The 15,515-nt window shown below is 38.5% G+C and overlaps 1 protein-coding gene across 1 annotated transcript; it reads left to right on the top strand.

Moving 5' to 3' along the window:
- Positions 1-2,552: 2,552 nt before the first annotated feature.
- Positions 2,553-10,279, top strand: LOC100888181 (dehydrogenase/reductase SDR family member on chromosome X-like). Its single transcript, XM_030993872.1, has 8 exons — positions 2,553-2,565; positions 3,168-3,253; positions 3,916-3,987; positions 4,929-5,070; positions 6,003-6,226; positions 7,000-7,150; positions 7,675-7,801; positions 10,158-10,279. The coding sequence occupies exons 1-8, from the start codon at positions 2,553-2,555 to the stop codon at positions 10,246-10,248; spliced, it is 906 nt and encodes a 301-aa protein (XP_030849732.1). The 3' UTR covers positions 10,249-10,279.
- The last annotated feature ends 5,236 nt before the right edge of the window (positions 10,280-15,515 follow it).

Here is a 15,515-nt window from a genome sequence, read left to right as displayed (position 1 = left end):
CCCTCTATATAGCAAACAATGCCTAATCGGTGCCTGTGGGTCCCCCATGATCCTCTTTTTCTTATGTTAATTTAGATACAACCACCTGTCAGTGACCTTGCAAGGAGATCTAATCCCCTGGCTTAACTAGTACAGACGGGCTTTAAACCCTGATATAAGAATATTCCTAATATAACAAGGTAATTTCCTTGGTCCGAAGGACCTCGTTATAACGAGTCTTCACTGTATTATCATTGTTATGAAAGAATAGGCATGCATTAAGGTTTATATGGTATCTAGTAAAGTATTTCGGTATAGGTCAAATCAACAGAGCATAGAGATGAATAGTTATTATTGCCTTGCTCTTTGAATTTCTGTGGCTTCGCCTTTGTGCGACAAATCATATACATGTATTCATATCGCGATCTCACCATATTACTAGAAAAATTAATGGGGCCAGTTTCTCGAAACCGTCATAATTATAAATCAGTGGACATCCCATAGAAACACGTGTTAACTCTATAACATACGTTTCAATGGGATATCCAAAAAGTTAGACTTATGACGGTTTCGAGAAAAGGCCTCTTCCTGTTATGCATGATAGGATTCCGAAACGGGAACGTGTTCACTCGTATTCTACATATCATGTTGATAGCATCGATTGGATACATATATGTCACTATGTACAGGGTGAGAAGAAGGGTAAGCAACGCCATCGACATCACACTCAGAGGTGAGTGTTATTTATTTTGTTCTGTGATATTCATGTCGGTTATTACAATACATTATTATTATTATTATTATCATTATTATGTATTTGACCGATCGGAAAACCTACAATGGGTATAACAATCAGATAATACATAGAAATTTCATTCTATATGCAAACAGATGCAGGAAATTGGAGAGGAGAGAGAGAGAGAGAAGGATACAATCTGCTGGTCAGGGGTGACAAAAGCAATTCAAATTGATATTCCTCGAAAGCATGTCACCCCCACAGTCTGAATCCTGGAAAATTAAGAGTAAAGAACAAAATAAGAATTCACAATTATGAGATAATAAATATACATTGTATATCAGGATAAAAATAATTGGAACAATTACCATTTTATCCTTCATTACTTTCATTACATTATTTCGTCATTATAATTGCTATATGTTCATCACATAAAACTAAAAACTTTCAAAGTAAAGGTTAACTTTATGTCGCTGATCAAAATTAATGTGCTAATTATTGTACTAATTAGTATGTTAATTATAAAACGAATTCATGTGTTAAGTGTTGTGCCAATCATAATCAATGTATTTATCATTGTACTACCTAATGTGTTAAGTATGCGTCTAATTAATTTATGAAATATGCCATAATCCTACGTATAAGTTCATTTGTATTTCTTAAATCTTAGTTGTCTCTTTTCACGGGCCAAAATTTCCTCAACCCCATCCAAGTTTGTACATTGTCCTACAAATACACCACTATAAATCCCATTTTGTTTGTATAGTAGTTGTAAAATGCACATTTAAAATCTTTAGCTTCTCTCCATGCACAAATAGATGATTCTAATTCATTAATTCAACCGAAGCTATAAGCATTTTCATTTACTATTTGTTTAACCTTATCCACGCTTCCTTCGCACTACCGTACATGTACAAAATACTCTTCTGTCTGGACCTCTTCTACGTTTCGGTATAGAGTAACGAAGTGTGACGTCACAATGGCCAAGATGTCAACGTTTTTGTTTGGTCTTGTTTTGTCCTGTCATGTCTTCTTTTGTCTTGTCCAGTCATATCTTGTTTATCTTGTCCTGCTATGAATTGTTTTGTCACGTATTGTCTTATCTTATTATGTCAGTTTCCTGTCCTTTGTGTCCCGTTTTGTAATTATGTCCTTTTTGTATATTTCGATTATTGAACGTCACCATCCGAAAGACGAACATACCATAGCAATATGTATGAACATATATATCAATTCAAAATTCAAATATATCGTTGAATTTTGTATTATTATCATATGTTTGGATAACTACTTCTCCATACCAGGACCATTGTATCAAAGGTTAGCATGGGGTCACAGCCTAGTCAACCGAGCCTTCCAGATGTCGATCTCAATGGCAAGGTGGTCATTGTTACAGGAGCTAATACAGGTAACATAATATAATGTCATTAAGGGTGCGTTCAATCGACACTTTTTTCACCCTGGAATCACGGTTTTCAAAGATTTTTAGTTTAAAACATGGTTGCGTTCAAGCGACTTTTCGTCGGTCGTAAAAATAAACGTGTTTAAACACAAACATGAAACGCTGAAAAAGATGAGTTTTGTATAGTGATTCCGCAGAATCACGGTCGCGAAAATTCGCTTAAACGAACGGAGTAGCCTGTCATTATTGGTGATGCATGGTGGGACACGGCTGTAGACACATCGGGACATTGTGAGCAGCAGATGGCAGTTATATGTAATTCGGGGGGGGGGGGCATTTCATCAACATTTGTCCACCGACAACTGTCAGCGGCAACTAAATTTGACAAATCAGAGGCCTGGAAAATAGTCGGTGACAATAAAATTGTCGGTGAAAATGGTATTAGTCGGTGCAAATCACCGACTAATTGTTTCATGAAACACCCCCCTGAAGTAGTGCCCGTAGAATACCCTGCCTTAAACAACTATTAATTTCAACGTATTTTGAGATTATTCTCCAGAATCTGGAACCACTGAAATCTTCGCTTGAAGGAGGGTTTTAATTGATATTGACTTCGATATGAATTACTTCATAGCACCTTAGAAAACAGAGACCCGTTTCAGAAAACTTGTCATCAGTGACAAATGACAGTTCTTGTTATAAGCTACTGAAATCCTTGCTTTTGATTGGTTATCAGTAGATTTGTCACTGATTTTTGTTTCTTTTTCGGTCATTTGTCATTGAAAAAAGGCTTTGTGAACCACCTTCAGGATTTAATACATAATTCTTTCCAGTGCAAGATTAATCTAGGGATTGATAAAGGGGTTGTTATGGAGAAAATACAGATCATTTATTGAAGATAATATGTTGCTAAAAGGGATCTTTACATCACCATGCCTAATTGTTTTGGGCCAATCTGAACGTGTGGCAAACGAACAACCGTGCCAACTGGCACAGATGGCGAATGAAATGTCAATAATATTTGAACCCTTTGTTCAAACGCTTCACCAGGCACTGGATATGAGACAACAAAAGCACTGGCTCAGGTGGGGGCAAAGGTCATTCTAGCGTGCCGATCTGAATGTAAAGCCAATCAGGTGAGAAATGATCACAATTACAGTTATCATAATCACGAGTAGTATGATATAATGTGAGGTGTATACTGTACGCAAGACTTTAAAAGGGTGATGATAACGATGATAATAGATAAAAAGAACAACGATCGTACTACCTCTTCTACCACTACTACTACTATTACTTCTTCTTCAACTGCTAGTATGCTACTTAAACGACAGCTACTGCTATTTACTACTACTACTACTACAGAAATTACTACTGCTGCTACTACTCATATTCACAACTACTGCTACTACTACTACTTCTACAAACTAATACTACTTACTACTATATACATAAACTACTATTACCACTACATCTGCTACTATTACTACTATTATTTACTACTACTACTTACTATTACAGAAACTACATATCGAAACGTTGTATCATCCGCTCAATCTGACTTGCGTGCGTAGAACAAATGAGCATTTTGACATAAAAAAGTGCATTTCTCTCCAGCATTGGGGTGCCCGGCGTGTCCGGAAATTAGAAAATCGGGCGTAAAATGGAGTAAAATGTAAAGAGAACTTTCGAATGTTAGATAATTTAAACAATTAACTGATTTGTTTCAATTATTCAATTCTAAATTTCTCTCCATCAGATGACTCTTATATGATTCTTTAAACAAAATGCATTTCAGGCCATTTATAGAATGAAGAGGGAACACGAAGAAGAAAAATCTGATCCTACAAAGCAGAAAGTACAAATAAAGGCAAGTATATGTGGATATGTGATTGGGTTTTAACAGACGTGTGTCAATCAGATTTTATTATTTACGTCTGAGGACCGACCTTTAATAGAGACTTTTAGATTTGCACGACGAGGACGTGGGCTGTAACGTGTGACATCCTTCTAAGGCACTGCCAGTGCCTTAAAAAGACGTCACATGTGACTGCCAGTGCTTTAAAAGGAAATCACACGTGACTGCCAGTGCCTTAAAAGGATGTCATACGTCCACGCTAATCGAAAAAGTCCCTATTGTCACCGTCCGAAAGACGTGACTCGGTTTCGAACCAGGGTCGTCTGAGCCAGTTTGCAGGTGAAAACAGAGAGCTGACCAAGTGAACGTGCCGCTAGACCAACTCACATCTCCTTATATGGATATGGGATAAAAGTAGATTTCACATGTTTGTCGTTAAGGGGGGCGGGGCGGAGGGGGATGGGATAGAGTGTGTGCTGTATGAATAAAAGAAAATCAATCCTCAAACTTTAAAATCTGACGGCCGTTTTTAAAGAAGTTAAAAACAATCTTTCTGCAAAATCTTAAGAAACAATAACACTTAATGTTACTGGGCCTATTCTATTATCTGCTTGTCTGAAATCTAAAATTAAATTATCGTTGTTTTAAACATACTTAACCATTTCCAATAGTAATAATTTAACAATGCTTGAAGAAAAAAAGAGAAAAGTGACAGGTATAATCATGAAATGATTTGAAAAAGTCAGCGTGTTTTATAACATTGCTTAAATTTTTGAATTCTTTTCTAATTTTGTTCTCTAGATAATTTTTGTCAGTAATGCATGTTTCGAAACTTACATTTTCAATATTAACTTGATTTTGTTTAATAATTAGTCTCTAATTGCTCATTCATGTATTGCTATGCCCCTAGAGGGCGTCTTACTGACATACTTTTCTCTACTCCCATTTCACAGGTCGATGATCTCCACGTTGAATTCATGACCCTTGACCTTGCCTCATTGGAAAGTACAGTTACCTTCATAGAAGCCTATAAGAGCAGAGGTCTTCCTCTTCATGTTCTTGTGTGCAACGCTGGTATCTTCTGTGGTCCCAAGGGTAAAACAACATTGAAATTTCTCACAATTCTGTGGGCTGCTTTGCTGTAGGTGGCATTGCTTAAAGCCCCACTGTACTAATTGTAGCTACTTGCTCCCTCTATATAGAAAACTTTCCAAATCGGTGTCTGTTGGTCCCCCATGATCCTCTTTTTCTTATGTTAGTTGAGAGCCGAGTTAATGAGATAACCACCTGTCAGTGACCTCGCTGTGTGGTCTCATCCCTTCTGGCCCGGTAGTAATGACGGTCTTTAACCTATTCAAGCAGATTAATTCATGCAAACCTAATGAAATATATAAGTAAATCCTTTGTTTAACTTATACAATATGAAGTGTATAGGCTTTGGAATCAAAGGTCAATATTTCGATATTTAAAACTACTAGTATTTAATAATAGTGTTAGAAGTTTACTGCAGTTATTCTATTCAATTCAATATACTGATTTCTTAAATTACAAAGCTATAATGTAGAATAAAGCTGTGCCCGGAAATCACATTAAAAAGAAAATGCCTTGCTCCTCAAAAAAGTGATTCCCCTTGCAATCGTGATAATGAAACAGCATATAGAAAACAAACAACTAACAACACGATACAAAAATTAAAAAGCATATTACAACAATTAAACAAGTACAATTTGCACTGAACGCATCATCATTTTAAAGACACATATAAACCAGCTTTCATGGGGAATTCGACACCATTCGGGTGTGTACCCGAACGTGTTGTCAATCACCAGTTTTAGCCTTCAGTTTTATGAACATTACTCCCAAGCTCCCCTAGAGACTAGGGGGTAATTCTTGACTGGCCTCTGGGTTTGCTGTGTGTAGATTTGTACTCCCATTAATGGTATTTCCACCAAGTCTGGTGTCAGCGAATTATGGCCTTCTGCACATGGAAACTGACGATCCATTCCCTTTAATATATCTTTCCTCAGCCCTGACGTCTGACGGGTACGAACCTCACTTTCAGATCAACTATCTCTCCCACTTCTTACTCATCCTCCATCTTCTACCTGTCTTGAAGAGATCTGGTCCAGGATCTCGAGTGGTCTCTGTTGCGTCCGGTATGTATCGGCTCGCCAGCTGGAATGTCGACGATATGCAGTGCTTGGAGAACCCCGACTTGAAGAATCGTTACGCTACCTCGAAATACTATCAGGTAATCTTTCTCCTTTTTTCTTCTTTTTTTCTTCTCTGTTTTAGATAAATCAGCTATTTCCCATTCCTGACGACGGATAGTCAACCTATTCCAAGTGCGAGCCACTCCCGCCACCCATCCTCTCCATTCGGCGCTATAGTTCTCCTTAGTACTATAAGCTTAGAAAGATAACTAACCGTCTTTTTTAAGACTACACCAACAGTCCTTTTCAGGACTACATACCCCCAAGAAAGATTACCAAGAGTCCTTATCAGGACTCCTCAATCATCCCTCTCTGTTACATGGTGCATCCGCAAGCCTACTATCAACGTATTTCAATGATCTTCAATTGATACCTTCCAATTTACAAAAGTATATTTCATGAATTAGTCAAACAAATCTTTTGCATAAGTTGTAATATACAGATAACAACTAAATTATTTATACTCTTGTCAATATGATGCTTTATTGTGTTTTTCGTAACTCAAGAATGAAAGCCGAGGGTGTTTGGACTGTTTCGAATTAACCGAATGTGGGTCATATAATGCCCGAACAAAATTATGTGTATTATTTGTTTAATAAGATGATGTTTTACTTGTTTTATACAATGGTGTTTTTTTACATGATTTTACTGATGACCGGTCATTAAAATTTACTAATGACCGGTCATTAGTAAAATTACGTGTTCGGCAAAAGCAATGCCTGATCACGTGTACGCTCTCAACCAATCCTTTGATTATGATCCTCTTCATCATCTTATAATTTCATCTAATCACTAGTGCTATCCCTCACAGATAATGCACATGTTCTCATTGGCTCAACGTTTGGAAGAAAAAGGGGTCGGTGTGTTTTCGGTGCACCCGGGTGTGGTCGATACAGAGATTTGCATGCGTGGTGGGCCGGAGGTACCGGTGCTGACGAAAATTCGAAGGACCCTCGGGGCCAGTAAGTGTCACACAAAAACAAAACAAAAATGTTTTCTTTCTATTATTTTAGTTCAGATTTAGATTGTTATCATTTTTTCTCTCAAGACTTGACCCTGTTTCATAAAATTAATTATTAATAACACAAACATTCTGTTTAAAAATTTGGTCTCAGTCGATCAAATGCCACGGTTTCTTATACAAATTATTGTAACTTGTTACTTTTAACAAATTTTATGAAACAGGACCCTGTGAAATCATTTCTTTACGAAATAGTAATGCATAGGTCCTATTATGCTTTTACTCCTGGTGAAACTAGGCATAGTGGTGTAGTGAATAAGCCCGTATTGTAAGAAAATAAAATGGGAAACTTAAAAATAAGGTCCGTGCTTTGGAGACTTCTGTATATTTAATTTATATACAAATGCAATATATCGATTTGAAGATATGAAAAACATAATTAACACATACAAAACAAATAATAGACAATGTATAACTACAGATAGTTGGATGTGGAAAATAAACATAATCTATCTTATCAATTAGAAATGTTGAGGTCTCCATTTGAGGGTGCGCTGTCATCACTTCATGCCGCCGCTAGCCCGGTATATGATGGGAAGACTGCGATCTACTTTGAAAGCTCAACGCCCCGGGATGTCACAGCTATGGTCAGGTATACGTCCGCCCCCCCCCCTCCACACACAAACACATACTCTCTCTCGTTCTATTCCTTTTTCTCTCTATCTCCTTTCTTCTTTTTCTCTCTCTCTCTCCCTCCTCTTCTCTTTGTTTCTCTCTCTCTCTTCCATTCGTTCTCCCCCTACCTCCCTCATCCATGGGTGTCGATCCCGGGGGGGGGGGGGATGGGGGGATATATCCCCCCAATATTTCAGCTGGGGGGGGGGGGTGCCCTGTACAATCATCCCCCCAATAATTCACCATAAAAAATAAAAAAAATGAAGAGAAAAATTAATGATGAGAGTCCGATGAGAGTAGTTAATGGTTATTACTCGCAAGATGACCATCAATATACACATTTTGCTATCTCATTTTCATAATTACATATATACGAAGTAAATGAGACAACCGTATATGAGACAAGAATAAATTGAATTCTTGCTCATACGGCTTCATCAGGAATTGATGAATTTATTCAATTTGTTCAATCAACAGCATCATAGAAATGCAGTGCGCCAAATGCAAAGCTGCAGCATTTAAAAGCAACAAGCTAAATGTTAAACGCGAAGCGCAAAAGTATCAATCTGCAATGCACATCAGACAATCCTGGACAGTGTAAACATAGATGAACTCTGTGACGAATTCGTGATGAGATCGGAGACAAGGAGAACGATTTTCGGACATCAGTATGACTTATAAGATAGTTCACTAGTTGCTATGTTGTTTCCGTTCACCTTTCTTTAAAATCCACGTCATTGTATCTTTGTTTATTTTGTTCACTCATTTTATTTCCCGATATTTCCTAAAACATTTTTCACTTTTAGAGAAAGATTATTATGTCACAACTTTTTTTTTTCATTTAAAAGCTGATGAAACCCTATGTCACTGGCGTACTGGTGGAGGGGGAGGGAGGGGGCTTGGGGGCGCTAGCCCCCCCCCCCTCCCCCAAAAATAATAATTCCAAACATGATTTATTTTCAATTTCATACAAGTGATTTATAAATGTTTGTGATATATCACATGATTTTCAACAAATTCGCGTTTCTCCATTTCTGTTGCAAACTGACACATTCCCAAATAGCCAGGAAGAGCATATATTTTGTATGGTCACTAATGGGCCTAATTAGTGGCCATTTATAATAATTTAATGAAACATGAAAGCTTCCGCGCTACGCACGGGATGGGCGAAAATGATTTCAGATGTGGATTAAGAGTAATAATCAAATAAAACTTCAAAGCTTCCCTGCTTCGCGCGGGGGGGGGGGGGGGAACTGAATTCAGACAAGGACACGATACAACGAATCGTCTTCCTTCTCTAATAATTAAATGAAACGGTAAGGGCGAAAAGGGCGAAAACAAATACAGACAAGGATTAAGAGTAATAATTTATTGAAACCGTCACAGCTTCCGCGCTTCGCGCGGCAGGGGAGAACTTAATTCAGACAAGCACACGATACAACGAATCGTCTTCATTCTCTAATAATGTAATGAAATGTGAAAGCTTCCGCGCTTCGCGCAGGAATGGGCGAAATTGAATTCAGACAAGGATTAAGAGTAATAATTAAATGAAACGGCAAAGCTTCCGCCCTCTGCGCGGGAGGGTGGGGGGGGGGGGATTGCACTCAGACATGGACACGATATATGAATCGTCTTCTTTCTCTAATAATTTAATGAAACGTGAAAGCTTTCACACTTCGCGCGGGAGGGGGGGGGGAGGGGAAACTGAATTTAGACAAGGATTAAGAGTCGAGAATGGTACATCGAATCGATCGTATTCTTTCTTTAATAATCTAATGAACATCAGAGCTTCCGCGCTACGCGCGGAGGAAGGAGGAAGGGAAACTTGATTCAAACATTAAGGATTAAGAGTCGAGAATGGTACATCGAATCGTCTTCTTTCTTTAATAATCTAATGAAACGTCAGAGCTTCTGCGCTACGCGCGGAGGAAGGGGAACTTGATTCAAACAAGGATTAAGAGTCGATAACGGTCCAACGAATCGTCTTCTTTCTCTAATAATGTAATGAAACGTCAAAGCTTCGCGGGGGAGGGGGGAAACTCCTCCCTCCCTGCACCCAACCCCTTGGCTACGCGCTCAGGGAGGGATGCTACCTGCCACACGCTTCTACCCATTGGTTGCTTTGATCCTTTGCCGAAAATATTTTGGCACCTATCACCCCCCCCCCCCCCCCAACCAAGGATACAAATCGACACCATTGCCCTCATCTTTTTTCTCTATAGATTAATATTGATGTCAAGACAATATATTTAACCATTTACACAATATTCAGATAAGTTTGTTATTAAGAAAATGACCCTTTTCATTCTTTTCTGTTTTATATCAAATTACAGAGACAAGGAAAAACAGGAGATTCTATGGAAATATTCTCTTGAATGCCTCAAGGAGTACATTACAGAAGATATCTCGACGGAACTACCATAAGCATAAAACAATGGCCTAGAATGTTAGGCTTGTATGATATACCGGCGTTCTACCTTTGCTTAAAGCAACACTGTCCTACTTGAAGCTAGTTGCTCCCTCCGTATAGAAAACAATGCCTAATCGGTGACCATTGGTCCCCCCGTGATCCTCTTTTTCTTATGTTAACTGAGAGCTGAGCTGATAGATAACCAACTGTTCAGTGACCTTGCGGGTTGTCTAATCCCTCCTATAAACTCGTACAGATAAGCTTTAAAGTAGCGGTTTTATGATATGGTATGAACAATGTCGACAGAGGGAGTATACGCTAAGCGTGTTGGGACAATGGATATATACATTCATAAACGGTATGATGGTTATCTGCTTGATAGTATAGCGGTTTACCCCTAACCGTTGTCAACAGGATGCGCAGAACGCATCATCGAGTATTGCTTAAATTGTTTTTCTAAAAAAAAAAATCCACTTGCTAGACATTCTCTTGTAACATTCCCCCCCCCCAAAAAAAGGTATATTATTATTAATTATAACAAAAAAAATTAGTCTGACATTTAGCCATTTAAAACAACTCTTTTTTCATCTAATATGTTACTAAATTTACACATTGTAAACAAGGTATGTTTAAAAACTGATTTAGTATTACAATAATTTCCTTGTTATTCCAAATTATCTGATTGCTTATAACATGCTTTTCAGAGGAGCGTGTTTTCTAAAGACTGGCTGGAGAGTGCTTACATAATTACCCCCAAAACAACGAAATGCTTACCAAAAGAACCTAATAAATACGAAACAATATTTGTCCAGCCTTTGGATCTGAAGCAAAGTAAAGTAAAGCAGAGTAAATACTCATTTCATAATCATGTTGGGCCTGTACCCTTAACTTCAAGCACACTATGTTCAAGGTACCTTCCCCATAATTTGTAATTAATATTTCCCTGCTCATTCTGTCAGGATAATCCCCCCCCCAAAAAAAAAAAAAAAAAAAAAAAAAAATTATATATATATATAAAAAAGTATATATACAATGTTTGAGAACATCACTTCGCCCGTCCCTAGACACCTTGCCTATGTTAATAATCTGCAAATCAGATCTATTTATAAAAAATAAGAATTCTGTAATGATCAAAATGAAATCAATGAATGGCCTACCATATCCTCTTAAAGTGTTTGTATTTGTGAGTGCGGGAGCGTGTGTGAGGGTGGATGGTGTGATTCATGTGTTATTTTAACTTCAATATTTCTGTAAATTTGAAAACAAGATTTACCTTACCTTATCAGCTCGGTACACTGCACTGCACGTACACTATACCACCTGACTGCGATCCTATTTTGGATGAATTTTTAATAGCATTCGACAAGAACATTCACATATCTAATAATCTATGTTCTGAATAGTTACAGTATATGTGCAAAATCAAATAACAATTTCGGGGGACAGACAGTTTGCTTGAATGAGAAAAATTCATATCGCATATCGGCTCAGAGTCGTAGTGACGTAATTTCATTTGTACGACCGTCTACGATTTGAAGCCGAAGTGGCTCTTACGTTGACAAGAAGGCTCAAATGGACTAACATTCCGATTATGAATATTCATTTGATTATTTAAAAACTAAAACAGGAATATGATATTTGTTTATATGTCCATATCCAATGCTGTGATTTCTTTGAAAATCAGATGGCAGGAGGTTCGTATAAATTATCGGTGGTCTTATCAACCTAATATATATTAGAAAATAGGTGAGTTACGCGACTGATGCCGTCTCCACATGTTCACAATTGCCTGCCTGAACTTCTTATTTTGTGATGCGTAGATGAAAGGGTTAGCGCAAGAGCTGTAGCTAACCAGGAGATGCGTGAAGCGGTGCGTGAAGCAACTGCTATGGCCATCATCTTCAGCACTTTCCGTCTAGCGACCAGTTGGGAGGATGGCCTGAATGGTGGCAAATTCCTGTCAGAGTTGAAACGCCGCGACTGCCGAAGCAACGTGCGGGCGATGAGGATTTGTGTGAGGAGCATGGTCAATGAGGGTACGATGAAAACAAACAAAAAGTTCAGAGAACCGGTGGTGATCTGACTATAACGCCTTGAAGATATAAACGTACAATCGTACTTCGCTCGGTCCAGCCTGGTGAAGTTCGTAGTATACTGACCGACGGACGAACCCAGCCAGATGCAAATAACGACCAACGTGGCACGCCCTCTAGTGATCCAACGATTAAACTGCAGAGGGTAGACTACCGCAAGGAAGCGATCACAGCAGATGGCTAGGAGAATGTAAATTGAAGAGAAGATGCAAACCCAACGACTACTATTTAAACCGAAAAAGCCACAATAAAAGACTCCTAACCAGTTGCGAGGAACCGTTCTAACAACTGGAATCGGTAGAAGAAGCATGGACGTCAGAAAGTCGGCTACAGCTAGATGCCCTATTAAGATGTCAGTCGATCTATTCTGCGAACGTCGAGGAATCAGGACAATGATTACCACTAGGTTTCCTAGGCATCCTATACACGCTGGTACTAACTGAAGAATCGTGTGCCAATCGCTCCAGTCAATTTCGTTCCAAGACCAAGTCGGCGAGGCTGAACCATTGGTGGATACTGTAGTCGTCATGGTTTCTCAAGCATGTAAGATCTTGTATACACACCGGAGTTTAGTGGTTTAAATGTCAACTGCTGCCGTGCCTTTAGCCGATGCACCGGATTGAGCCAAACTTACCAATGCACACGTATTGAGCCTAGCTCTAGGTTCAAGCTTCCGTCCCTAAAGAGTTCACTGTAGATTAAACAAAGTTTGTGTATAATGTTTTTAAAAAGGTGGCGGAATTATTATACTCTTGCTACGACAAGAACCTGAAACCACAAGAGTCAAATCTTTCTTATGATCCTTCATAGACTTATTTTCATTCGCAGAATTTGCTATTGAAAAGGCACAAACTAATTTGGAGACACAAATCAATAGTCTCCGCCAGTTTCCATGTTTGTTCTATATATAATCTACGTGTAGCTAGTAGCCATGATACCTTCACGAATGTCTTCCCTATGATGTTCCTTATTTACATTTGCAACATTTGCAATTGAAAAGGAGCGCGCATATATAATGATATCTTCATTTAACACAACATTCATGTCTTTCGCCCGCTTCTATGTTTGTTTTACGTGTCAGATTCCGAATCTCCCTGAGAGTGGATGATATACAAATAATACATGTTAGCGAGTGCAATATATATGCACTGCACGCAGGTTAAAGATAAACTCCAGTTCTGGTAAAAAAAAAGAAAATTAATTCTCACAGAATCAAACAAAACTTACACTGAATGTTCAAGATGACAAATAAATGACATGTGCCAAACAATTTTGGAAGAAAATGTATACTGGCTGAGTAATGAGCATAGAAAGACAAGGAAATCAAGGTAGTACTAGCCCTGACACCATGTGTGTTGTCCCATATATAGCTTTCTGTGTACAGTGCTTGTTACTTTACCAAGACTCATTCAAATTTATCACGATTTTGATGACTCCAGAACCTTGCAGAGCAAACCAACAACTGTTTCTGATCCTTTTCACACCTTTTCTTTCACAATGCAATCGCATTACCAGTACTAAAGTTTATCTTTAAGTCACAGTAGGCTTGTCGAGTTTTACGAGCTCAGGGGCGGATCTACGGGGGGGGGGGGGGGGTGGTAGGGTTTAACCCCCTCCCCCCTTTGGCCGCCAAAAAAAAAAGAAGAAAGAACGCACACTTCATAGAAACCTTTCAAGTGCAAATATGGTGAGAAAATATTCAACTCATCTGGTAACTTAACCAAGGACATGATAACTCTGGATATAACTGTGTACTAAACTGTTACTTGATTTAAAAAGACGTTATATCATGCACTGTTTTTTATGGTCTCCACTGTGTTAGTAGATGCCAGGAAAACATCACTTACGGGGGTTCAAAATAGCGACAACAACAAAATCGCCTAGCCTCTTCGCGGCTCGAGGGACGATGCTCCGCATTGTCATTTGGTCGACCCCCCCCCCCCTAGCAAAGAGCTAGATCCGCCCCTTGGAGCTTGACGAGACTTGTCGAGTTCATTGTCGGTGTAACTTTGATTTAAACAAGTGCAGTGCATATCACTAATGCACGAGCTAAAACATGTATTATTATTTTCATAAGATGGGTCTACAATATGAGTATAAAGTCGAGAAATTGACGGTTGTTATCCCCAAAATGCACTCCTCGTGCATCCAGTATTGCTTGGAATAAAGTAGACACTCTCACACTGTGTCACGCGTGAATGCATGTATTGTTCCATAGAATTTGGTGTGACTTGGTGGTAATGTGTCTACTTTATTTTAAGCAATACTGTTTGGTACAAATTAATGCACGCGCACGTGATCCATTTCGGGGCTTCTCAAATGAACCCATTTCATTAAAAAAAGGTCCTAACCACTTAACTTGACAAACAAATCAATTGCAACATGTTGGCATTGCTTAGCATTGGCCGGCGAACATCTCATTACCAATAATAGTACGGCAAACACTTGATTGAGAGAAAATACAAGGTAGTATGGCCGGGGTATGCTGGCAATTAAAATGCGCGTCTCTGACGTACAAGCTGTCACCATCCAATGTTATAATAACGTCCCTTTTGTATTATTTCGTCGTCGTTCCGTACTCAGTAAGTATTGAATTTGCGAATGTAAATACATTTGATCATTTTCTCGTAGTCAAAATTCTGTCATTAATTTTGCGCTACAGTACCTGAATTGAGCACTTTAGCGGATGATGATGGAAAATACGTCGTATTTTCATCTTTCAAGTTCATCTTATTGTTAGATGTATTGATTTTAAAATACGATTTTCAATGTGATGTAATAACGGTTTCGTGAAACGCTACCCAGTCTGATTGTCCCTCTAAATAAAATGACACCAATGTATTAAACTCAGGTCTGCATTTATTTAAAGCCCGTCTGCATTAGTTTGGCCAGTAGGGATTAGACCTCCCAGCATGGTCACTGACAGGTGGTTATCTCATCATTTCAGCTCTCAATTAACATAAGGAAAAGACGATCATGGCCTGGGGGACCAACGGACACTTGATTAGGTATTGTTTTCTATATAGAGGAGCAAGTAGCTACACGTTGTGCAGTGGGTATTTAAAGGAAAATCCAACCTCAATAGCAAATTATTAAAGAATAAAGCAGAACATCAGAGAAGTAGACTGATAAAGTGTGAATGAAATCGGACAAAGAATGAGAAAGTTATTCATTTTTGAAAGTTTTTA

This window comes from Strongylocentrotus purpuratus, unplaced genomic scaffold, assembly GCF_000002235.5.
Source record: "Strongylocentrotus purpuratus isolate Spur 01 unplaced genomic scaffold, Spur_5.0 spur5_scaffold_20, whole genome shotgun sequence".
NCBI lineage: Eukaryota > Metazoa > Echinodermata > Echinoidea > Camarodonta > Strongylocentrotidae > Strongylocentrotus > Strongylocentrotus purpuratus.
The sequence above is the reverse complement of the archived record's forward strand: the minus strand, read 5'-3'. Positions and strand labels throughout refer to the sequence as shown.